The sequence below is a fragment of the Lampris incognitus genome, chromosome 16 (assembly GCF_029633865.1).
Source record: "Lampris incognitus isolate fLamInc1 chromosome 16, fLamInc1.hap2, whole genome shotgun sequence".
Classification (NCBI taxonomy): Eukaryota; Metazoa; Chordata; class Actinopteri; order Lampriformes; family Lampridae; genus Lampris; species Lampris incognitus.
The window spans coordinates 17,645,447-17,670,479 of record NC_079226.1 but is presented as its reverse complement, the minus strand read 5'-3'; the positions used below and the strand labels follow the sequence as shown (position 1 = coordinate 17,670,479).

At 43.4% G+C, this 25,033-nt stretch overlaps 3 protein-coding genes across 3 annotated transcripts in view; 1 reads left to right on the top strand and 2 right to left on the bottom strand.

The window, feature by feature from the left end:
• Positions 1 to 5,055, top strand: part of LOC130126365 (TOG array regulator of axonemal microtubules protein 1) — a 31,758-nt gene extending 26,703 nt beyond the window's left edge. Inside the window, exons 17-23 of the mRNA XM_056295844.1 lie at positions 287 to 445; positions 535 to 661; positions 801 to 916; positions 3,830 to 4,013; positions 4,220 to 4,439; positions 4,557 to 4,643; positions 4,778 to 5,055. Of these exons, the coding sequence (XP_056151819.1) occupies positions 287 to 445; positions 535 to 661; positions 801 to 916; positions 3,830 to 4,013; positions 4,220 to 4,439; positions 4,557 to 4,643; positions 4,778 to 5,037 (1,153 nt within the window). The 3' untranslated portion in view covers positions 5,038 to 5,055. The remainder of the gene's footprint in view (positions 1 to 286; positions 446 to 534; positions 662 to 800; positions 917 to 3,829; positions 4,014 to 4,219; positions 4,440 to 4,556; positions 4,644 to 4,777) is intronic.
• Positions 5,056 to 7,790: 2,735 nt separating this feature from the next.
• On the bottom strand, positions 7,791 to 11,409 carry ccdc28b (coiled-coil domain containing 28B). Its single transcript, XM_056295843.1, has 6 exons — positions 11,208 to 11,409; positions 9,866 to 10,186; positions 9,337 to 9,506; positions 8,888 to 9,042; positions 8,063 to 8,085; positions 7,791 to 7,923 (listed from the first exon to the last, which is right to left on the bottom strand). Exons 2-6 carry the CDS (start codon positions 10,099 to 10,101, stop codon positions 7,869 to 7,871), a joined length of 639 nt encoding a protein of 212 aa, XP_056151818.1. The 5' UTR covers positions 10,102 to 10,186; positions 11,208 to 11,409; the 3' UTR covers positions 7,791 to 7,868.
• A 1,013-nt stretch (positions 11,410 to 12,422) lies between these two features.
• Positions 12,423 to 21,636, bottom strand: tmem39b (transmembrane protein 39B). The gene is made up of 9 exons (XM_056296159.1): positions 21,459 to 21,636; positions 20,572 to 20,773; positions 16,469 to 16,688; positions 16,096 to 16,179; positions 14,450 to 14,604; positions 13,837 to 14,167; positions 13,443 to 13,630; positions 13,094 to 13,214; positions 12,423 to 12,792 (listed from the first exon to the last, which is right to left on the bottom strand). Exons 2-9 carry the CDS (start codon positions 20,700 to 20,702, stop codon positions 12,559 to 12,561), a joined length of 1,464 nt encoding a protein of 487 aa, XP_056152134.1. The 5' UTR covers positions 20,703 to 20,773; positions 21,459 to 21,636; the 3' UTR covers positions 12,423 to 12,558.
• Between the last annotated feature and the right edge of the window lie 3,397 nt (positions 21,637 to 25,033).

Below are 25,033 nucleotides of genomic sequence, written 5' to 3'. Positions count from 1 at the left end.
GCATGATCCTCCCACGCACTACATCCCCCTGGTGAAACGCCTCACTGTCAGGTGAAAAGAAGCGGTTGGCGACTCCACATGTATCGGAGGAGACATGTGGTAGTCTGTTGCCCTCCCTGGATCTGCAGAGGGGGTGGAGCAGTGACTGGGATAGCTCAGAAAAGTGGGGCCATTAGCCGTATACGACTGGGGAGGAAAAGGGGGGGGGGGATTGCACAAAAAAAAATTGGCAGCCTAATAATTCAAACTGTTTTACTGACCAACTGTCTTCCCCCTTGTTGTGCAGTCATCTCAATGCAGTGGTGAGGAAATGCACAGCCCAGCACCTGACCAATTTGGTTGAGAAGGTTGGTGCTGCCCGTCTCCTGTCCGGAGGGAAAGACCTGACTGACAGAATTCTACCTGCTGTTATAAAGCTGGCGCAGGACTCTTCCCAGGAAGCCAGGCATGTAGAAGAGTGTGGCACTTTATACCATTGTTATCAGTGTCACTCTCTCATATGAGTGCTGATTGTTGGACCGGTTTTCTCTTCAGATACTTTGGTCGGCGGATGCTACTGTTTCTATCATCCCACCGTGACTTTGATAAGGTTCTAGAGAAGTATATCCCCACCAAAGACCTGGTGACTGTCAGAGACACTGTCTTTACACTCAAGACTAAGGTATAACAGTCATTCATATGCGTGTATAATATAGCCTCATGTTTTCAGGATTAAAACCTGATTCGCGTAAGCCAAACCTGTTGCTTTTAAGATCATGCATAATCTTGCTGTTGTTAGATGGAAGCTTTGTGTTCCTCAGGGTCTCGGTGAAATTCCCCAGGATATACCGTCAGCTCGAGGCAGACGGTCCCTCCCAGGCAGTGGCACAGTCAGGGCCTCATCTCTCACCAGAGAACCGCTCAACCAGACTAACAGGTGGGTGCTCACTTCTGCTAGAGCAGTGGTTCTCAACCTTTTCAAGTCATGATCCCCCCAGAATAATCAGGTTGGTGTTCACGACCCCCCCCCCGGGACATTTAAATCACAACACCCCGATGCAAACACATTGATTGCTCATAAACGGTCTGCCCGAGACTGTTCAGGGATTACTGTAATATAACACATGAAAGCTGCCAAACTCACACAGGAAAACTATTGCTTTGCCCACAGACAGAACAACAACTAATTCAATTTTGGCTTTAATTAGTGTTTTTAGAATTAGTGAAATAACGGCACCTCATGTGCACGTGCGCGTGCACACACACACACACACACACACACACACACACTTTGACTCTTCCAAACACACTCAATAAAATCTATTCTAAGGCAAATTATATCACTGGTACAGGCGATGTAATGTAAAAACCATTCCCCAGTCTAAATTAAGTTGTTTTATTTTTCCCATGGCACCATGGAACTGCTGCTGTGGGCTATGCATTGCAAATTGTGGTCACTCACGCACGAACACATCCTACTAAACATTAGTCTTGGATATATTAAATATATACATTAACCTTGTTGTTCTGAACTGCACCTGTTATTAGTCTGCTGTTGTCCTCACTGTCCTTTGATTGCCACAACTCGCGTGTCCACCTATCGTCTTTGTAACGCTTTATTTGAAGGGGTGTGCATAAGACTGACAAGACACCGTCATAACCATGACATGACAACTGTCCTGAACATGAAGGCATCTTTATGAATGTTTGTGACTGTTGTCATTAAGTGTCGTTTGGTCAATTATGTCATTTTTAATGCAAAGTTGACATTGTTTGAGATGTCTGTTTTCGAGCTACAGATGCGCAAAATATATCAAACCGAGCGGCTCGGTCCCACTCAGGTTGCTACAACAAAGACATATCACAAACAATGTCAACTTTGCATTAAAAATGACATAATTGACTGAATGAAAAACATTCATAAAGATTGCTTCATGTTCATGACAGGTGTCATGTCATGGTTATGACAATGTCATGTCCGTCTTACGCACACCCCTTCAAATAGTGTGACTCCTCTTTGATACAGGCTTTGATACATCAACTTTAAACATTAACCGTGTTCTGGACTGCACCTGCTATTAGTCTGCTGTTGTCCTCACTTTCCTTCAATTTTCTAGACAGCCGTTCCTCCAAGCACAATAGCCACCAAGACCGCTGGAAACCAGGGTCCTCTTAAAGAGATACTTGCATCAAAATGCCACTTTTCCTGTTGTTAATCGATGTAAGGAGTGTGGATGTGATCGATGGGACAAATGGTAGCCCTGAAATCACATTTATGGCCAGACGAGAGATATCAGTAGTCGAAATCATATTTCCGGTTGGCGAAAATGTGGTAACTTGCCACATCACGAATTACCATTAGCATAGAGGGCGTGTCCATAGCAGGACGCTATAAAAGCGGAGACGCACCCTTTTGGCTCGAAGGAATATGGCTGTATTGGCTGAGCAACATATTCGTGAGGCGAGTATTCAACTTCCACTGAGAAAGAGGAATTGTCTTCCACATCCTCGACCTCAAAGCTACTGTCGGTGGTCTCGTCACGTGCCTTTTTTTTTTTTGTAAAATGACGACAGAGCAGGAAGGGGGCTGTCACCAGTGAATTTCTTGTTTTTCTACGGCAAGCGATTTAGCCCCAGTGTTTAGCCCACCCAGCCACAGGTTTACCAGCTATGTTATATGGTTTGGAGACAGTGGCACTGATGAAAACACAGGAGGTGGAGCTGGAGGTGGCAGAGTTGAAGATGCTAAGATTTTACTGGGAGTGACGAAGAAGGACAGGATTAGGAATGATTATATTAGGGACAGCTGAAGTTGGACAGTTTGGAGACAAAGCAAGAGAGGCAAGATTGAGATGGCTTGGACATGTGTAGAGGAGAGATGCTGGGTATATTGGGAGAAGGATGCTAAATATGGAGCTGCCAGGGGAGAGGAAAAGAGGAAGGCCAAAGAGGAGGTTTATGAATGTGGTGAGGGAAGACGTGCAGGTGGCTGGTGTGAAAGAGGAAGATGCAGAGGACAGGAAGAATTGGAAACGGATGATCTGCTGTGGTGACCCCTAACGGGAGCAGCCGAAAGTAGTAGTAGTAGTAGTAGTAGTTTAGCCCACCCACCCAGCCACACCCACACAACCACCCTGAATTTCAGTAGCCAATACCTATGAAATCATAAAACCACACCTACCTTTCGGTTGTAATTCAAACCACCCATGTTAAACATGTACTCAGAAACAGCATGAAATTATCTCTTTAAGAAGCTGAAACTTAGAATGTATCCCTATTATCTGACAATAAATTGAATGCGTTTTTAAAGGTGCCAATCATTTATGTTCGATTTGTGCAACATTCAATACCAGCGATGTTTTTTCCATGCTGATCCTGAGATGAAGAATGATTGTTATTTTCTACTAAACGTACAGACGTTTTGTGCTTGTATTGCACTCTCAAAGAAGTATTGCAGTATACTGAGGGCCAATGCAGAGCACACCGCCTTTTTATACTGTGACGGCACAGCAGTTGAAGGGACAGCACACCTACATTTCACATCAGGTCTGGACAGTTTCGTGCTTGTTTTCTCAACAACCATCTGGCGACCCCCAAAAATTATCTCCAGCCCCCAGGTTGAGAACCAATGTGCACCAGTACTGCCTATAAAGAGCACAGCTAAATTCCCTTTCGTTCCATGATGCCTGTAAGTCTGACTTTGGGAGTTTATCCACAAAGTTAGTTTGTATGTCCATCCATTTCCGTTATCCAAACCGCTTATCCAGTCCATCACAGGGCCGGATAGTGAGCTATTTTATGCACAAGCTTTATCAAAGTTCTGCATGTGACATGTTTTGCATTCTTACAGGGAGTCCAGCAGCCAGTACAGCTGCAGGTCTCAGGTACACAGCATTGCAGACAAGACTGAATATATCAAGCAGATCTCAGCTCTGCTGGGTTCAAAGGACTTCAGAGAGAGGATAAAGGGCATCGACCAGCTAGTTGCTGACTGCCAGCATAACCCCACTATGGTCATCAGCAGTATATTCCCGGTTGGTAACAATCATTAGCTTTGTGTATATTTACTACTCATGCTGACATTCCATTGCCTTTTACCTGGCAACAATTAATACCTTAATTACCAAACAAGTGTCTGTCTAGAGAAGAGCGCCCTCTTCTGCTCTTTCTCTTTAATGTCAAGGCCTTATTTGTTCTTGTTGTTGCTCCTCTGTCTTCTCCCTTCTACCCTTCTACTTAGGTGTTTGATGCCTTTAAGGGCAGGCTGCAGGAGTCCAATAGTAAGGTCAACCTATATGCTCTGGAGTCTCTCCAGACCATCATCAGCTTGATGAAGGACAATCTGTCCCAGGTGGTCAACATTCTGGTACCAGCTATAGTGGACAATCACCTAAACTCCAAAAATAACGCTATCTATTCTGCTGCTATTGGAGCCATCGATGCACTTTCTTTTAACCTTGGTACGCACCTCACACATTTAGGTTCAAGTACCATTTTGGGGCTGGGCTGTCTGGGTTCAGTCAAACCCGAGAGCTTAGCAGGTCTGCATTTGACATTGTTTTCTGTTTCCATTCTAGATAACTTCCTCCTCCTCCAGCCACTCTGTACCAAGGCCCAGTTTTTAAGTGGAAAAGCTAAGGTGGATCTTGTTGAAAAGGTTGCAGGTATGGCTGAAAACTGTGTAGTGCATATTACCACAATACTTGGTGATGACCTCAGCTTCTGGTTGACTGGTTATTGTAACTACTTCCTTTGGCTTCCTTCTTTTTTTTTCTTTTTTTTTTTAATGAAAATTCAGATCTTGTGACAGAACTATACCATCGCAAGCCCCAGATGGTGGAGCAGAAAGTGCTACCATTGCTGTGGCACCTCTTGGGTACCTCTAGTCACAGTGGCACTGCTCACGGCCGGGGCGGCAGTGTGCGGGGGGCCACTACAAACCTGTGCCAAGCCCTCTATGCCCAGATGGGGCCCAGCCTGGCTGAGTGTGCTGCCTCCCAGCCTGCCAACATCTACAAGGGCCTCAATGAGTTCCTGAGAACCTCGTCCTCTTCTTGAGAGGTAAACAGGAAAATCCGAACACAAACAAGACCCTGAAAGAACACTAATACTGACCTTACTTGAAGACAGAGATGTTCTACATTTCTAATAGTGCCTGCACTTTTATGTCATTAAAGAGAAAGTCCTTAAAAGAATTTAAGCGCTTAACTCAATCCCTATCTCAGCGAGGTATCCTCTGGTACTGAAGCATGGGCAGACATTTTCATGTTGGTATCAGGTCTCACACATATTCAACAACCTGCTCTCTTTGCACTTTGAAAGGTAGCTCATTATCATGATAGACGTCATGGGTTTTACATCAGATATACTGTCCTTTGAATGTCATTGTTGGTTTATGTGTAAAAATCTTAAAGTGTATACTGTACACAAACCATTGCAAAATATAATATTGAAATGCACAAAAAGGAGAGGACAGGAGGGACCTGGAGCATGTATATTTTTAATGTTTTATTTTAATGTGATGTTATTGATGTGTCTCTCACAGTTGTTTTGAAGACTTGTGAGTTGAGATTAATGACACTAAAAAAATTGTACAACTCAAATGTGTAATTGCACAGTATTAATCTAATCTGTAATTTTAATGTGTCTGATGTTACAGTATATAATTTATCTATCAGAAAACATTGTGGTTCTAAAGTCCTATTGTGTGAAATATGTTACTGATGTTCTGAGTACTGTCATTTTTCTGCATGACCAAAATTAACTGACAGGGAATTAAAAAAAAAACAAGTTTATATTTTTGTTAAGGAGATATCTATGTACACTGATGCTTAAGTCAAGGTTGGGTTCAAGCTTACTCTATTACATGCATAGAACATGGAAACCATTTAGCTTTACACTAATTGTTGGTTCAAAAAGCAGTTATGCCCACTTCTGTGACCGTTTCAGTGTAGTGCCAGTCCCCGTTTAGCCCGTCCGCTACTCTATTAAATTATATTGAGTTTGTGAAGAGAAAGAACAGCAGATATATATATATATATATATATATATAAAGTGTTTTATTTGTATAAAAAGTGCCTCAAAGTTGCCTCTTTCAAATCTTGATGGGATTTGATATCGATGTGTGTTTTGTTTTTTGGAGAAGGTGAAATGGTCACATCATTGATGGACTCATTCAGCCGAATCGTCAGCAACTCATCCTCTACTTGTTGGCTGAAAAAGCATGATCATCACGATTACATTTGGAGATTTTGATTATTGTGAGATTATTTTGTGTCCTCAAGATGGAAAAAAAAACCTGACATGAACAGCACTGATTGAGGTTCATCATTTGCTTGTATTTATTGGCAAATTATAAAATACGCACATAAAAAGATATTCCAACTACTGTTTTCTGACTTTTTGACCGTGGCAAAGTTATATGACATGGTGTCCAAATCTTGCAGTTAGGTATCGTTTTAGTCAAACATGGCGAGTTACCGCTTCACATGTAAGAGAAAGCAAACACGTAGCAATGGAAAAGCCGGACTATGAAAAATCTGTGGATCCTTGAGAGAGTAACCAGAGGCTGCAGGTCCTTCAATACTCAGGTCCAAAAAGAGGTAGGCTTGACAAAGCAGAAAAATTAGTCGCACAATGTTAGAGAGGTACTAACACACAACATGCCTCTAAGTTTAAATCTAAACATGAATAACAAGTTAACCCTGTTAAGAGCTATATGAATAGCTACGGTGCGGTACTCAGGAGTTTAGTACTCAACATGGTTTATGATCAGACCCAAACAAATGCAATTATGAACATAGCTGCCCTTGTGAAAATGTTAATAGCAGAGATTTGTGTCTGCTGTGTTAGAGTGTGTGTGTGCATGCAAACACGGTGTCTCGAAAGAGAAACGAGTGAGTGTCTTCTGTGTCAGATCAGGGAGCCTCCCCGTCACCTAAATGTACAATAGTTGGTTTTACAGCGTTGCAGTAGCAGATTGGGCAGGCTTGTGCTAAGAGGGGTGCCGCTACTAGGCCCTCAAAATGCCTTAATTTTAAGAAAGCAAAATAAATTACGGCATATCATAGGACTAAAAAGTTTCCAGTTCCTCGTATCAAAACACCAGTGACAACACATACAGTAGCTGAACTGCACATGGTTAATTCATATCATCTGCAGCTTCATACATTCTTACATGTCAGCTTCTACACTTAATACTCAGGTTGTCTTTGTCTTGCCCGTACAGGCAATTGTCTAACATTCTCCCTTCGTGACAAGCTTTAGTGTTTTGCAGTATTTAATCATTTTTTTTGTAAAGATATAAAAATGAAAGGGGGGCTTTCTGAATAATGCCGGCAAGAGTGAAAAGTCCCTCAAAAATCCTGAGCTGACCTGCAGTGGCTTCAACATAAGGGCAAGCACTTCTGCTACTTTAATATGGCTATTTGCTCTTACTTTGCCGGCGGAGACGTTGGACCCTCAGATTATTCGAGATGAAAACGTCACGCCACCAACAACAGAAATTCATTATAATATCCTGTCCATTCTCAATATATGTGCTTCTTGTTAACTGGGGGGAAAAATAGTGGATCAGGGAGCTTATCTTTTTGGATTCAGCAGCATTACTGGCTGTTTCTAATAGAAAAGAACAAGGTAATCCAGCCGGTCATCGCTTTGTGCTATGGATGAGGAATTAATGAATTTGGTTTCAAGTTCATCTAGTGCTTTGCTGCTTGATGTCACTACAAAATTTCTTCCTTTTGACTAAACAAAATGGAAAAAATTTGACCCGCTCCGGTGGATCTTCCCACACTGGTGCTAAGGCAAGCTGGATATATGTCATGGCAACCTGGACTCGCTGGATGTTGTGAGAAGATGAGTGGCTGCCAGTGTCCACACCTCCCACGTCAAGGACCAGATGTCTTCGGCAGGTCCTGATTCTCGGCCAAGTGAAGCTTTTGTCTGAACAAGGGCACACTGAGGATTCACAACAAAAAGATTTTGCGGGGAATAAAGATGACTCAAATCTAGTGTATGCACCTGGGGAATGCCAGGTTAACCCTATTAGCTCATTATTTATAAGTGGAAATAAAAAGGATACATTGAGGTGCTAAGTTCCTCCAGCTGTGGAAAAAGGGAACATTAGATGAGTTGGGTAACACAAGTAGAAAACAGCTTGAAATAGAATCTGATGCTGTAGTACGAGTAAACAATACATGAGATCATGTTACATAACGGCCCATGTCCAATCAATACTTGACCCTGGTTCCTTTCATGCACTTTATTCTTTTTAAGAGCAAATTCTCAAGTTTTCGTTTTGGCCACAGAAAGTCATTTCACAGCTCTGCTTCGAGGGAGGATCATTCACAGCTGCCACAGCCACCTAGTGTTCTCCACACCGCCATCTGCAATGAGCGGAAGAGTTTTCACGCCTCCCTCACACACAGCACAGCGATTTCTGGCCCAAATATGAATACTAGTAGCTCAGCATATCACACGACCATTACACCCACAGCTACAGTTGCATCTGTTTGGTCACTACAATCTTAACCATTAGTGGCAGTGGTAGATTGTTCTTGTATTCAGATTAAGGTGTGTCTCCTTCACTGTGCAGTCAGGAATGACGAGAAAGAGAGAGAGAAAGAGAGAGAGGGATGAGGCAGGATAACAAGCATCAAACACAGGTCATGAGTTTGTCTCATGACAATGCAGATACATGGTAAATATGCCATGCAGTTCCTAGGTGCTCACTGTTATTTTAAGCTATAAAAAGACGACATGCGCAAAGCTGAATGCACACCGAATCTCCTTTGGACTAAAAATAAATGCACAAGTTCTTAAAAGAAAGTTGTACGAGTTGGGGGTTTTTTTGTGGTTTTTTTTATGCGCACCTCTCCTTTCTTCGGCTGCTGTGTTTGGTACTCACATTGCAGAGCAGGTGCTCCAGGTTGTGGTCAGAGGCACACTTCTTCTGGTCTTCTGACAGCTCCTCCACATGGCTGTCCAGACTGAAATGCAGTCGTGCCAGCTTCTCTTGCATCTCGCGCACATGCTCCAGCTGCTCAAAGGAGCACACCTTGCCTATGGGAGAACAAGGCTTAGCCTGTCAAGCACGACATTTCTGACAGATTACTCCTTAAGAAACTCGAGTGTCATCTCTTTTAAGTTGCAAGTGTGTGTATGTACGTATGGGTGTGTGGGGTTGGAAGGGGATGGGCATTATTAGCAAAGTCAAGTGACAGCTGAATGGAAATAGAGCTGCAACTATTCGATTTCCCTTTTGTTCTGTGTGACCAAGCCGCTATTCAACCACCTTTATCTTCAGCAGGTAACTGAATATTCCCAGGGTGGCCCGGCTAATCGAGATTGTCTTACCAAAGGCCTGTAGTTTGCCTGAGTGGAAGTCATTGAGGAGATTGAGGAGCCCTCCCTCCATCTCCCTCACGTCTGAGACGTCCGTGAGAAAGGAGTGCTGCAAGGGGGAAGACTGGGCTACTTTACTTGGACCTGCAGGCTGTGGGGCCCTGGGCTTCTCCTTATGGGGCCTGGCAGACGCACAAACATAAATCAGATAACAAGGTTACACATACCTGACTGCATGCCCACACTTGAACACCTTTCACGCTCCCCTCTTCCCATCTCACATATTTTACATACTGCATACACTCTAACAGATGTAATCATCTCTTATTTCATCTAGTGAGTTGATGTGACAGTGGCACATCTGCAGCAGAAATGCTATCAGCAAGTTCACTATTTCATGTTTCTACCTGTTAATGCTTAGTAGTGAATTTTAAGGTACCCTGTACTCACCATCACAGCTACAGATATAAAACACATCTCATATTAGGAGAGGGTACACTTTGCACACACCCATATTTTCAGGCTTGTTAAGGATACAAACCTGGTGGTCTTTGGTGGGGCCACAACTGCAGCGAGAACCTCTTTAGTCTGTCCCGGTGCTCCTATGGATCTCTTGTACTTGCCTCTGTTCTTGGGGGAAGGAGGCTGGGGCAGGCCAAGAGAGAAGGTGGCACTTTTGCTCGCAGGCAGGACAGAGAGCTTGCGGGTGTTTATGGGGGGAGGAGGAGGCTGGGGGAGAGACACCTTCGGGCTCCGTTTCTTGCGTTTGTCCTCCATCTTTGTTTTGTTTTTCTTTAATAGCCAAAGTCCCTCTGGACCAAGACGAGAGCACAATGTCTGGTCAGTCAATGCACAGGATGTTCTGAAACAACAAAGGCAGGAGGTTTAAAGCCAACACATGCACGTCCGAAGGGGCACACTGACGGTGCATCTGCAAAACAAAATTGCCAAACTCAGGACTTAAACTCAGAAGCTCCCCCCTGCAGACAGACGCAGGCATTGTCTTTCTTTTTTCTTTATCTTAAAGATATTCCAATATCTTTTCACTCTCAAGTCAGAAACAATAGCAATGACACACGAATAGACCACTTCATATCAAATGGACTCGGGTTACATTAGTTCATCCCATAGTACAAAAAAAAGAAGCAATTTCTGAGCCATAGTATTACTTCATCAAATCAAAAAGTGTCGCCAATCATTTACTAAAGTAAATAGGTCATATGAGTGCATATTTTACCAGATAATTTCAAAATGCATCTCCTATGTTGCAGACCGAATCAAAACTCAAGACTTGTCATTAGACCATCATCAGATTATTATTAATAGGCTAGTTTGACCCCGTTAAACCCTGTGAGAATGAGAATCAGGCTTGAACTGAACCCCAGCGATGCGCAGTCGCGTCATTAGGCATCTCCCATATAAACAAATCAGAAATAAAATTCCCTGACAGGATTCATTAGACCCTCATCACTTACATTTGCTGACGGACGGCTGAGTGAGTAGCCCTTGGCCACTATTTCAGTTAAAATCTGATATTGATCTTGCACCGAGCGATTACACGAACGCAGCAATAGTCTGGCGTGTTTATTCCCGGGCTAGCTAAGTAATGCACCTGCGCTGGGGTAAAAGATGTCATCCTGTGGAAATAATGTATCTTGGGCAAGGCTTTGCTGGGAAAGAATCGGGGGGGGGGGGGTTCGCTCTCTAAAGATGGCCACTGCGACAATGCGAACTTTACAGACCGAAACCTTTTCTTCTCTCTTGCCTTAATATCGCAAAGAGCCCCGGACCACCCCCCCCTTCCCCACGATTTGTTCACTCGCCATTTAAAATGACTGGAAGACGGAACGGCTAACGTTCCTCGGATAACAAAACAGACTTACCGAATCAATTGCGCACGGCAAGCAAAACCCTCCGAGCGTAGGACTTTTTTTTCTCTTTTCTTTTCTTCCACCTAAAAACGTGTCATTGCAGTTTAACAGATTTTGGTAATTTCTAAACACCACACTAGGTATATCGATCCCTTTCACGCTCTCAGAAATTTCTGATAATTTATAAAGCGCGGCAGGGCATCAACGCGTTGCGTTGCCGGATTTTGTATCCCCCAAAGAATATGTATCCCAGATATCCGTGCGTGGTACCGCGGCAATGCGCGTGCGTTCATTTCGAGTTGGACCTTGATTATTACTTTTCCATTTCACGAGCGATAACGGAAAATAGCAACAGAATAGTTTGATTTATTTCCCTTTCGCTATTTATTGGATTATGAACACGGCTTTACAAATTATCATACCGAAAACATAAGCGGTTTTCCAGCCGCAATTCGTCTGCTATCAGTATGCTGCTGTTTGTAAAATCGTTTTAATAATCTTAAAATAGCGTTAAAAGGGGACAATACGTTTCCATCCATGGCGTCGCAGGAACATATTCTTCACGGGATACAAAATGTACCTTGGCAGCGCTCAATGAAGAGGCGCTTGTCTTGATCCGATTCTTAAAGGGCCAGTACACAGTTGTTCGCTGCAAGTGATGGAGGCTGCCCAGTAAACAATAAAATTGTTTATTCAGTGGCCTGTCAGACATCACAGCCGTGGACACGGAGGACAAGTGCAATAGGCGGAATATTAAGTGGGTGGTGCTAAATTCAATTATGACATTGATAGCTTTCTACAGTCTTGAGCCCTTCATTTGTTTGAGATAGCAATGGTGGTAGCTTGTCATAAAGCACAGTTGCATTGAAGCCTTGAGCCATTTTTTTGTCATTAGTTATTTGAAATATTTATATTACTTTAAGTTCAAGTTCCAACAAGGGCAAACGACTTGTTTACTGACCTCTCCTGCAACGCAACTTATAATTATTCAGCAATCATTGTCAGAATGTAATAAAAAAAGTGACAGGTTAGTGTCATGGGATATTTTGAGTTTTTCTTATACAAGGATGAGTGATGATACACGTATCTCTTTGGAGAGAAAAGATAAATGATAAAGATGATTTAAGCTTTGAGATGGGAAGGCCTCTTGTGTTCAGGATAGCCAAAGATCATACATATCTTTGAAATCATATAATACTGAAGCAAAGATTTAAAGTAATACAAAAATATGTTTCTTTTTATTATGGCAGATCAGAACAAAAAACTAACAGTGACACAAAATGCAGTTGTAGAAAAAATACAAAGCTCTCATGCATGTTTTTTTCTTGTTCCATGGTGAATGTGGCCAACAATAACTTATGTCTTAACTGACTTTCTGGTCAGATGAGCTGTTTGAGTACGAGTATGCCTTTCCTAGAACTATTCTGTCTCTTAGGAGTTTGAAGAAGGCGTAGTAGTTGCTGAAGAGGATCAATGCCAGGGATATTGTCTGATGCCACTTTTCTGAGCATATCAATGAGTAGAGTTGGTAGAATATCATAGAACCCTCTAGAATGATGAGTATGTTCAATATTCGCAAAGGCTTGTTGAAGAAGAACTAGAAGATGGAAACAGACAAAGATGCACAGTCAATGACCTAAACAATGATCTTAAGTTTTGTGTGAATTATGGCCTCTTAAGTCTTTAAATAGAAGTGCCAAATATTTCTTTGGGTACAAAGACACTGTGTCAGTACAGACTCTCATTCCAAACAAACAGTTACATGTTCCCCTCAATTTTCAGTAGAAACTTAATCGCACCAGGTGTGCTGCTTTGTGCTTCAAATAAAAACGTTGTCATTGGTGAATTATCAAGGCTAGCCCCCTTCCATAGAATCTGTACAGCCCCATGATACTTACATAGAAGCGATAGTGGGAAACGTCTGAAGGGACAGCCACATTGTAGTGGCCCATGGCCTTGTAGACATTCTTATTATGTTTGACCAAGACACCCTGGGGCCACATGTACTCTTCTGTCCATCTGTGCAAGAGGGAGAATTGAAGTCAAATTAAAGTCAAATTACCCTAGACAGACACAAAACCTTGTCGTAGAAAATATATCCAAGTACACATTTTTCCCCCATGATCAATCAGCACTTTTTGTACATCAAAGGAAAAAATGGCCTGGTGAAAAATGAGTGCTCTTTGCAATACCCTGAAAAACATCCCTCAACTCCTAATCCATGAATTGAAGCCCAGTGTAACATACATGTGCTGAAGAACATTGGAGCAGACTGAGGGGTCTGCTTTTTGCCAGCAGCCCAGGTGAGCTGCAGCCTTGTGGAGAAGGTCACAGTATCGTGGAGGCAGTAAGTGTCTCATGAGAATGACTGAGGTGCTGACTGATACAAGGATGAAGAGCTCACAGGACCAGCATTTATCCACATATTGTGTACTCTGTAGGAAAGGGTACAAGCAGAGAGACTCTAAACATAAAAATAAATTAACTGAATAAGATCCCTAGAGGTTAAAACCGATTCATTCAGAAGATGTGCTAAATAACATGTTTAAATATTAGTGGTAATGTCATACACCATTAAAGGTACATGTGATTGTGAAACGCACTCCAACAAAATGTAAAAAGACCTCTGCCAGATTCTCACCTTGACAAACCAGACAGGAACAAAGGCCACGTAATATGCACTGAGCATGGAGCTGACCAGCACCTCCTTCATCCTCCAGTTGAAGTCCATCTTCAGGTACTCTACCTCTTTGCGGATGAGGTCTGGGGAGAGGCAGCAGGCGTGGGTGGGCATAGCCTGGACACCATACAGCTGGCTGGTGTGCTGCTTCCACGTCTCCTTCAGCACGGTCAGGTAGTCCCTTCCTCGCCCAACACTGCCCACCTCTTTGGAGCCGATGCTGGCAATGGGAGACAGCGGAAGTCGCCGGAAGTCGCAACTCAGCCGGAAAAAGGGAATGTACATTCCAAATCTGCGGGAGAAACACAGAGGTCCTTCAGATTTCTGATACAGCTTTTCTTCTTTTGAGGTTACACAAACAGGTTTCAATGTTAGGTAAAAAAAAAAAAAAAGTCAGCGTTTCAATCTAATTACTGTTCGGCACTAGCAAGAGAGCAAGAACTGCTGGCGAGGAGCTGTGAATTTTCACTCAGTATTATTGTGCATTGGGCAGGCACCCTGTATCTCAGCAAGCCTGACTGGAATAAATCCAACACCAGTCTATCATCTGGACTAATGCATGGCTTCTACTTACGGATAGCAGAGGAAGAGCAGGCTTAGGACAGAGTAGGTCCTGAAGAGGTATATGAGGGAGCGGCACAGGCTCCACCCGGTCAGTGTCAATACGGCAAACCGTGCCATCACTAAAAAGATGGAATGAGGGAAGGACAGCTTCCCACTCTGTGATGCCTGTGATGCAGAACAGGAGAGAGGAAGACAGAGGGGAGTGAAGGAAAAGAAAAATACATGAACTCCTAAGTCAATGCAGTTTCAGTCACTTAAGCAGGACAGAAACAAACTCAACTCTGTATGAGAAACACAAACAATAACATAGCCAAACAAAAAAGGAAGCGGGTACCAGTAAACATTTTCAATAGTGGATACTGATACCATATTGTTTTATATAATTGTTTATCTACAAATAAGTTAAAATAGAAAATAATGCCAACACATTTTAAAATAAATATCATTATTACAGAGTTTGTGATTTAGACTGTAAAACCCCTTTTAATAAAAAAAAAAACAGGAAATAGCAACTTAATGAAAGCTCAGGTTAATACTGGTTTGCACAGCCTTTGTTCGAACCCTTGGTCTGACAATACACTCCAAAGTGCCTTGATAATCTCTTGATTTCAAGATGCCACCCATCTAAGGGACTCAGTACAATAAGCAGTAAAGCAACTAAAATGCATTACTGAACCTCCTCCATGTTCAACAATGTATCACTTTGTTTTGCAGTAAACAAATAGGTCATGTGCTTTTTCAAAAACCCCTAATGTGGACTAAATCTGTGCACAGCGTATTCTCCAAGAAGAATTTTGGTTCGTCCTGGTGAGTTTTGGCAAATTCCAGCTAGGCATTTTTATGTCTTATCAATGTGCTCCTTCTGGGGCCTGACACCACATGACCATCTTCTTTAAGACGGCAGCAGATGTTGCAGGTTGAAACAGACCTTGAGCCTTCAGGTCAATTTCAAACTGTTTGGCAGTTAATCAAAGTTCTTTCCCCACCATTTGAGCAATCCTTCCCTGTCATCTTGAAACCATTTTTTGGACACATTCCCAAAGGCTGATTACAATTTCATTGTCGTTATACATCCTCATAACTACACATATTGTGAAAAGAGGAATTCTAAGGTCTCTAAGGGTGGACTTGTATCCTTAAGGTTAATTATACTCTTGCTTGTTGTGGTACAAACAGTGACAACAAAGCAGAATGAAACTCAAATTTTATTGTCATCAAATGATTTTCAACCAATTCTGAATGGGTATGGATGGGATTATATGGGACATACAAGGAGTTTTGAGGAATAAGTTAAGACTTAGTCATATATTTGTTTTACTCCAGAGCAAAGCACAGAATTACATTTGTTAATACAAATCCACATCATAGTATTAAAAATTTCACCAAGTTATTTTCCTTCTGAACAAGAAAGCTGAAAGAGAGAATACTTAAGCTCAGACCATAAATTCACGTTTTACTTTGGATGCTTGCATCATGACACAAGAAATAATTGGACTTAAACTGCCTTACATTTGCTTTTCTCCGGTGAGCAGTAATTTTTTGTGTCTTTATATTATACAAGCAGACAGAAAAATGCAGCGGTGGTAAGGCCACAATTGCACAACTAAACCCTCATAATTGTGTAAAAAAACAAAATTTAAAAAAAGGAAATCTTACCTCTTTAACAATTGCTGCAATTAATCTCCTGGCCAGTATGATGATTGTGAACACCAGCATATTGTAGTCAATGAGGTGAAAATTCTGTTCAAACAAAATACAATCTTTAATCAGTGTATTTTTCCAAACCTCAGTATTATCAAATGAATTATCTCCAGAAGATTGCTCAACTAAACACGAAGAACACCCTGACAAAAGACTGAAAATCATGTTTACACCAACACAATTATAAGCAAACCATGACAAAGTAGCTGTGAAGTAATCATTGGCAAACAAATCCGTAGACAAACGTCACAAAGCTCAACATAGACGAACCCTGATAATGACACAGATAGCATCACCGCTGGGTGGTAGCTGACAACTGACTACTCACCAGAGATGTGTGTGAGGGGGGATGTGAGGAAGGGTACCACCAAACTGTCTTGTAGATGTTGACATAATGCACAAAGAGGGCAACGAGGTGGCAGAAGAACAGATGCAGCTCAAATAGCACATTGCGGTCCATGGACAACTCCGGGATCTTGCAGTGCTTTAGAGGGACCACTGTCTGGGCTGCCAGCGGTGGGCTAGAGATGCCTGTCCCAGAGCCATTTCTGCCAATAGAACAAATTTCAGTGTCAACATTAAAATTCTTTAAGACTAAACTTAATATCTAAGCGGACTGCAGTTTTCTATGTAAGCCGGGAAACATTAGCCTTGCAAAGTAAGTCCACAAATTCTGCTCCGCTCATTGTGTATCTTCTAGGGCTGTCCTGAATACATTTTTTTTTTTGGCTCCGGAGCATCAGTGGTAATCAACAGCGAATATTCAGAGCTTCAGATGGGGACGGGGGGGGGGGGGTGAACATGACTCAGAAAGGACTCAGCCGGACATGACTCCGTTCTCGGATGAGATGGACGGCATAGCACTGCAACACATCTTTCAGTTTAATTAAAGGCATTAATTGTTAAGGATTCTGTTATTCTGCAGTACTGTTTGTATAATTATTTGTTAATACAAAACATATTCCAAAAGGTTTGGTGTGTTATGCATGTTTGTAATCCCGATGGATTTGGTTGAACGAGGTCCTATCTATGTACTTTGTGTGACAATTCTTCCATCCATCCATTATCCAAACCGCTTATCCTGCTCTCAGGGATGCTCGAACCTATCCCAGCAGTCATTGGGCAGCAGGTGGGGAGACAATTCTTCTTATCATGGATAAATTATAGATCTACAGAAATGCTCATAGTAATAGGCTCCGAATCCGAGACAGCGCCCGAGAAAGCGCTGTGAAAAAGAAGCGCAGAAACAGCATCCTAGCTCTGACAAATTTAAGATTTATATCTAGAAGATTTCTATTTATGTATAATTTCTTTATTGCAATTTCTCAGTACTCCCATACACCGAAACGAAATTCGTCCTCTGCATTTAACCCTTCCTATACACTAGGGGAAGCGGGCGGGGTCAACTCCAGTTCCAGATTCCGTCAGCTATTAGCCTAAATCTATAAAAAAAATTCAACCTGAACCTAACAAGAGTCAAACAGATACAAAACACGCTTATTTCTGTTATAACAACAATACTTTTAATGAGACAGCCGTTAACAGTAGGCTTAACAGTGTAATACTCTGACATTTTTCTGACAAAGAAATCACATATCACTTGGAAATACAATTATTTTTACCGATTACTGACACAGTAAATAATGAAAACTAAATGAGCTAACTGTAATAAATAGAACAAGGTAGCGCAATTATCATAACAGCAGCACAGCTGAGGTCTTTGGTATTTTGTCTTCTCTTTGATGGCCAAGGTGAACTGAAGCATGACGACACTGCTGTGAGAGGAATGTCACACGCCCAAGCTGAGACGGTATGTATTTCCACATTTATTAATTAAAACCGAATTTAATTATTAAATTAAAAAGTAAAAAGTGCAATTAAAAAGTATAAATTTTCTACCAGAAGGTGCTGACAAAATGAAATTTTGCAGTTTGCCTTTATTGATAACCTACATTTAGCGAAAAAAAAAAAGTATAAATCCCAGAATTGAAAACAGAATACCTACCCAATGAACAAATATGTGAATAGTCGAATATTCGGGTCCAGCTCTAGTATCTTCCATAGTGAAAACTGAGTTTGTGAGATTTAGGCTGGCTTCATGAGGCTAGGGATAAATAGGACATAGCCAAAAATGTTGTAGGACCTCACAACCTGTTTCAACTCCTCCCCTCTGGCAGGCACTACAGAGCACTGTACACCAAAACAACCAGATATAAAAACAGTTTCTTTGTCAAATAAATCCAAACATTTTGTATATCCTGTACTGTAAATTGTACGTATACTGGTACGCTCTACCTCAGGCATGTATGTACTAAGTAACTTGCTAACATCTATTTCAGCATCTCTGCTATATTCTCTGCACCATTGCACTTTATCACCTCTTATTTCGCCTGTATACAGTGCATCCGGAAAGTATTTACACCCCTTCACTTTCCCCACATTTTGTTATGTTACAGCTTTATTCCAAAATGGATTAAATTCCTTTTTTTCTCATCAATCTACATACAATACCCCATAATGACAAAGTGACAAAGGTTTTGTCGAAATTTTCGCAAATTTATTAAAAATAAAAAACTGAAATATAGCATGTACAGAAGTATTCACACCCTTTACTCAGTACTTGGTTGAGGCACCCTTGGCAGCGATTACAGCCTCAAGTCTTCTTGGGTATGAAGCTACAAGCTTGGCACACCTATATTTGGGGTATTTCTCCCATTCTTCTCTGCAGATCCTCTCGAGCTCTGTAAGGTTAGATGGGGAGCGTTGCTGCACAGCTATTTTCAGGTCTTCCCAGAGATGTTCAATGGGGTTCAAGTCTGGGCTCTGGCTGAGCCACTCAAGGACATTCACAGACTTGTCCCGAAGCCACTCCTTCGTTGTCTTGGCTGTGTGCTTAGGGTCGTTGTCGTGTTGAAAGGTAAACCTTCGCCCCAGTCTGAGGTCCTGAGCGCTCTGGAGCAGGTTTTCATGAAGGATCTCTCTGTACTTTGCTCCATTCATCTTTCCCTTGATCCTGACTAGTCTCCCAGTTCCTGCCACTGAAAAACATCCACACAGCATGATGCTGCCACCACCATGCTTCACTGTAGGGATGGTATTAGCAAGGTGATGAGAGGTGCCTGGTTTCCTCCAGATGTGACGTTTGGCATTCAGGCTAAAGAGTTCAATCTTGGTTTCATCAGACCAGAGAATCTTGTTTCTCATGGTCTGAGAGTCCTTTAGGTGCTTTCTGGCAAACTCCAAGCGGGCTGTCATGTGCCTTTTACTGAGCAGAGGCTTCCGTCTGGCCACTCTACCATAAAGGCCTGATTGGTGGAGTGCTGCAGAGATGGTTGTCCTTCAGGAAGGTTCTCCCATCTCCACAGAGGAACGCTGGAGCTCTGTCAGAGTGACCATCGGGTTCTTGGTCACCTCTCTGACCAAGGCCCTTCTCCCCCGATTGCTCAGTTTGGCTGGGCGGCCAGCTCTAGGAAGAGTCCTGGTGGATCCAAACTTCTTCCATTTACGAATGATGGAGACCACTGTGCTCTTCGGGACATTCAAAGCTGTAGAAATTTTTTTGTACCCTTCCCTAGATCTGTGCCTCAATACAATCCTGTCTCGGAGGTCCACAGACAATTCCTTTGACTTCATGGCTTGGTTTCTGCTCTGACATGCACCGTCAACAGTGGGACCTTACATAGACAGGTGTGTGCATTTCCAAATCATGTCTGAACAATTGAATTTACTACAGGTGGACTCCAATCAAGATGTAGAAACATCTCAAGGATGATCAGTGGAAACAGGATGAACCTGAGCTCAATTTTGACTGTCATAGCAAAGTGTGTGAATACTTATGTACATGCAATATTTCAGTTTTTTATTTTTAATAAATTTGCAAAAATTTCTACAAAACCTTTTTCACTTTGTCATTATGGGGTATTGTATGTAGATTGATGAGAAAAAAAAAGGAATTTAATCCATTTTGGAATAAGGCTGTAACATAAAATGTGGGGAAAGTGAAGGGGTCTGAATACTTTCCGGATGCACTGTATAGTCAATCCTCGTGTATATATCTGAAGATGTGTGAACCAATAAAAACAGAGTCAAATTCTGTATGTGCAGACTTACATGTCCAACAAACTTGATTCTGAAGACTATTTTATCAAGTGCACCCTCAAAGCCCATTACATTTTTTTTAACCTTCGGTTAGTCCTTTCACCTATACAGGCATACAGCAAATTGTTAAAACTCACACAAAACAGACTCAAACAGCCTAAGTGTCAACTCTTGTCAGCAGGGGGGAGTGACACAAGCATGCCTTATAACCAAGCCAACCATATCCCATCCAAAACTTAGCATCACAACCTGAGCTGCTCATTACTGACTCCCTGGTTGCAGTGTAATTGCCTTTCCACGCTCAACTGTCTGCTTAAGACCAGGCCGCCTCACCTTGTCCGAGATCGAACCCCTGTGACTGGGGAACTGGTGGAGTGGTTGCCATTGCTGACTGAGCCTGGCTCACTGCTTAGTGCAGACCTGCAATAAGCAGTGCGGTTTGCCCCTCTCCTTCCACCGGCCATCGCAGACACAGCCACGGCTCCCTCTATGCCTCGTTTGCTTTTCCTCCTCTTGTTCTCGTACCAGTTCGCACCTTGAAAAGTCAGACCAGACATTACTCTGTCCCTCTCAGACTGCTCTCATATCTTTGCAGCTGCGCAATCATTGCCATCGAATAAGAAGATAATATACATTCAAATATATAACATTATGTTTCTTTAAGGGTAGAGTACATTGGCCAAAGAGTAAGCAAGGATTAGTAATGAAACGTTATCTTCGTCAACTCCTGGGCAAACAGTTGAAAATGACAACTGATACTGTTACAGAAGTCCAAATTTACAGTGCACCTAAGCAGGCACCATGTGCAACATGCAGCTTGGCTAATTTGAACAAGATGCTAATACAAAAAAAAGCCAATTTGCATTCACACGTGCTCCCGGACCGATGTTTTATAAACAGCTGAAAAGTTGACGAGATCTTGATCACGCCTCAAATTAAGTTTTGCGGAAGCGGACAGTGCAGGATTGTTGGCTAGCTGCATTTTTTCCCCCTACTTGACAGAAGGATATCTGTAAAAGCATACACTCAGTGAATCAGTATGCACGCAATATACAACGTGCATCCTCAACGAGCCCCCCACCCCCGACCCCAGTCTTTCCGTCGAGAGGGGGGAAACGCACGTTGGACAAAATACAAAAGACTGAGGCCTAGCTAGTCGGTTAGCTAGCTCCCCCCAAACCTAACCCAACAGGACAGACCGGATGAAAAACAAATCTTACCAATAACGCCGCAGATAATCTATAGCAGATGCTGCCGTGAGGGAATGGACAACAAATCAGACGTAAAAGGTTTCGTGGTCGTTAGTTGAAACAACGACGGGTTTTTCATTGTAATAGCCGGGGGTAGTCATTGTTGACGTGAAGGTAGCTAGTGTGCTGAAAGGCGTTATTATTTTCCCACCCGCATTTCGCGACCCCCCTCCCATTCTCCCTCTGATTGGCTAACCTTACCCTAACCAACCTGACACGAGTGCCTAGCCAATCAGACGCAGAGTAGGGCGGGCCTTCATGAAACGCAGGTTGGAAAAATAATAAAGTCGCTGGACGGCGCCCTCTCTTGCTCTCGCTGAGCGTCCTTCCTGTTTTTTTTTCTCCCTATTAAAGAGTTTTTTAAGGGAGTTGTTCCTTATTCGATCCGAGGGTCTAAGGACAGGATGCTGTGTTGCTGTAAAACCCCTTAAGGCAATTATGTAATTTGTGATATTGGGCTAATCAAACAAAACTGATTTGACGGAGAGGCGACAATTGTTTTCCAACAGCACTGCGGGGAACTCTACCTCTGATTGGTTAAAATTTAGGGTTAGTCAATCAGGCACGTGAACGCTTCTGTTACGCGGAAATTGGATCTAAAATTGGCTGGAAAAACCATAACTGACGCACGTAAACGCCGCATTGGCCGCTGGATCGTACGTCAACGTAGCCGCCATATTCGACTGGGCAAGACTGGCCTGCAAACAAATACCATGGATGTACACAGTAAACGGGAGCTATACGTCTATGGGAAAAAACGATAGACGCGGAGCACACAGGACAAATTTGCCCTCAGCTCTTTCTGGCAGAAAGCTTCCGGTCAAACAGAAATTGGGATTAGGTTGATGGTTAGGTTAAGGTAAACGTTAGGTTAAATTAAGGCGAATTCAGTTAATTTGGCAGGAAGCCCTTAATCTCTGGCAAAAAGCAAATTTCTCCCGTGTGTCCAGACAGGGCGCGGCAAGAGCATCCGTCTGCAGCCTGCAAAACTAGACGTCACACCCCCTTCCATTTCAAATTAGACCCACTGTCACTTCAGATTATGCCCCCCTCCTACTACAAATTACATCTGGTCGATGGCGTCTGTTACTCATTGTGGCGTTCTTGTTTTCTTTTATCTGATCAATTTCAATTATCTACAAGGAAAATAATTCTGAAGGAAAAATTTAACTTTGACGAATAAACTACGTTCAATGAACATTTAAAACGCTTTTTAAAAATGATAGTTTATAACATTAAATTGATACATTTTATACTATTTTTTTACTCTGTGCAGTAGTGATAATTACTCCTCAGATAATTTTTACAATGATGCTCCTTTGCATCGAAAGGGGCCAGTTGAGGTGGTTCGAGCATTTGATTAGGATGCCTCATGGGCGCCTTCCTTTGGAGGTTTTCCGGGCACGTCCAACTGGGAGGAGACCCCGGGGTAGACCCAGAACGCGCTGGAGGGACTACATGCCCAATCTGACCTGGGAACGCCTTGAGATCCCCCAGGAGGAGCTGGAGGGCATTGCTGGGGAGAGGGACGTCTGGAGTGCCCTACTTAAGTTTACTGCCACCGTGACCCGACCCCGGAGAAGCGGCTGATGATGAGATGAGATTTTTTTTAATGTTTTTTTTACGCTATGTGCAGTGGTGGTGATTATTAATCAGCTCATTATTTTCATTATAATTCCATTATGCAAACCGCTTATCCTGTTCTCAGGGTCGCGGGCGGCAGGCGGGGAGACACCCTGGACAGGCCACCAGACCATCAGAGGGCCGACACACACACATTCACACCTTGGGGCAATTTAGTATGGCTGATTCGCCTGTGGGAGGAAACCGGAGCACCCGACCGGAGGAAACCCACACAGACACGGGGAGAATATGCAAACCACACAGACGACGACCCGGGACGACCCCCAAGGTTGGGCTACCCCGGGGCTCGAACCCTTCTTGCTGTGAGGCGACCGCGCTAACCATTGCGCCACCGTGCCGCCCAAAGTCATAACATACAGATGAATATTTTTATTATAATGTTTTCCCTATTTATGTGCAGCGATGGTAGTTCATCAAATTATTAAACTGAGGGAAACAGGCTTAAAACGTTAAATTTTTCCACTTGACAACTCGGTAGACTCGGTAGCCCTTGGCTAACGGGTCGGACCCTTTAGTCGACTTGTCGCTTGTGGTGCGGGAGACCCGGGTTCGCTATTCCCGGTTCGCGTCCCGGCTGTGGCGGTTCCCGCGGCTGTCCCCCGAATTCGCTGCAGTATAAGTACAGCAGGCGAAAAGACTTGCTGCTAGCTAGCCCAGCAATAGGCCCAATTTCCTGCCAAAATGTCGGTGTTTTGATTTCGACTATTGCGTGACGTTAGTAGTGGTTAGGTTCAGAGGGGCGGGGTTTCTTGAGTACCGGTATAATGGTGGATGTTTTCCTGATACTGTCCTATAGGATCACAGAAGATGGCGTAGAGGATGAGGTAGAGCTCCACGGCACAGAGCTTGAGCACCCTAGCCGGGGTGCCTTGCAGTGGCGTGTCCAGAGAGTGGCCTGGGTTTGCACGTGCCACCCCTAGAACCTGTTTGGCCACCCCAGGTGCCACCCCTATGATTGGCTATCTGCCCAGTCAGAGGCGGGTCTTAATTTGAACTCTTTGAGGAGTAAACCGAACTTTCTCTATAGGCGCAATTCAGTCTTAAACCTGAGAGACAGTAATGCGCCGGAGTAGTGTCTAGGCTGCCAAAAACCCAGAGAAGAAGAATACTGTAGTGGGAAATGCCTGGGGATGTACTTGGACTGTTGCACTGGGCACGTGCAGCTAGAGGACCAATCACAGGTTAGCTCGCGCTGTCACAGACGCAACTATATTAGACACCGCGGGGGAGACAAAGGCCAGAACTGTTTAGCAACCATATCGTAGACTGTCACCTTAGCGTGGGATAGAGCAGGGAAACCTAGCGTATCCTGGGCTAGACAGCAGATACGGTGGCTAGCAGTGGTAGTGTTAGCAGCAGACTGCCTCGGTACCTGTAGCTAGCTGACTACCCCCGTGAGCTTCCCCAGAGAGACTGAGAGAGACATTCACCCGGTCACGCCAGAGCCAGAGTACGGAGAGAGAGAGAGACACGCACCCCGGAGAGCAGCCATCCATCTCCCGCCCCGCCTAGAGCTCAGCCGCCCTGTTCCATCACCAGCCCTGGTCCCAAGGTGAGCTTGCTAACCCATTAGCACACGGCTAACTAGCTAACTAGCAGGCCAGCCCTAGCATTGGCGCAGCTATCTAGCTAACGGTGGTGAAGCCCGGTTTGTCGCACCCAAAAGTCCCCGCCTCCATCCATAGTTATCCGGGCTATAGAAAAACCGCGACAAGTGGTGTCAGAAGTGGGATAAAAGGTTGGGATTCGCCATAATCTCAACACCGGAGGATCCTGCCCCGGTCACATGGCGGCATAATTCAGCCTGCACACTGTGAGCTAACCCAGCTAGCAACTGAGTGAGTCAGCCGTTTTGTGAAGCACTGTAATTTCTTCAGCAGTCACGTAAATCAGTGGAAAAG

Bases quoted from the DNA above. Each gene is read 5' to 3' on its own strand.
- ccdc28b (XM_056295843.1), bottom strand. From the start codon at position 10,101: ATGGAGGACAAACGCAAGAAACGGAGCCCGAAGGTGTCTCTCCCCCAG. The intron at 8,086-8,887 runs GTGAGTACCAAA...CTTTTTCCACAG, and splicing joins TGGAGCACCTGCTCTGCAAT to CTGGAGGAACTTAGCACCTC. The intron at 7,924-8,062 runs GTATCCTTTTTA...GCCCTTGTTCAG, and splicing joins GAGGAACTTAGCACCTCAAT to ACAAAAGCTTCACTTGGCCG.
- tmem39b (XM_056296159.1), bottom strand. From the start codon at position 20,702: ATGGCCGGTGGAAGGAGAGGGGCAAACCGCACTGCTTATTGCAGGTCT. The intron at 14,168-14,449 runs GTAAGTAGAAGC...TTTCTCCCGCAG, and splicing joins CTGCTCTTCCTCTGCTATCC to ATTTGGAATGTACATTCCCT. The intron at 13,631-13,836 runs GTGAGAATCTGG...CCTTTCCTACAG, and splicing joins TTCCTGTCTGGTTTGTCAAG to AGTACACAATATGTGGATAA.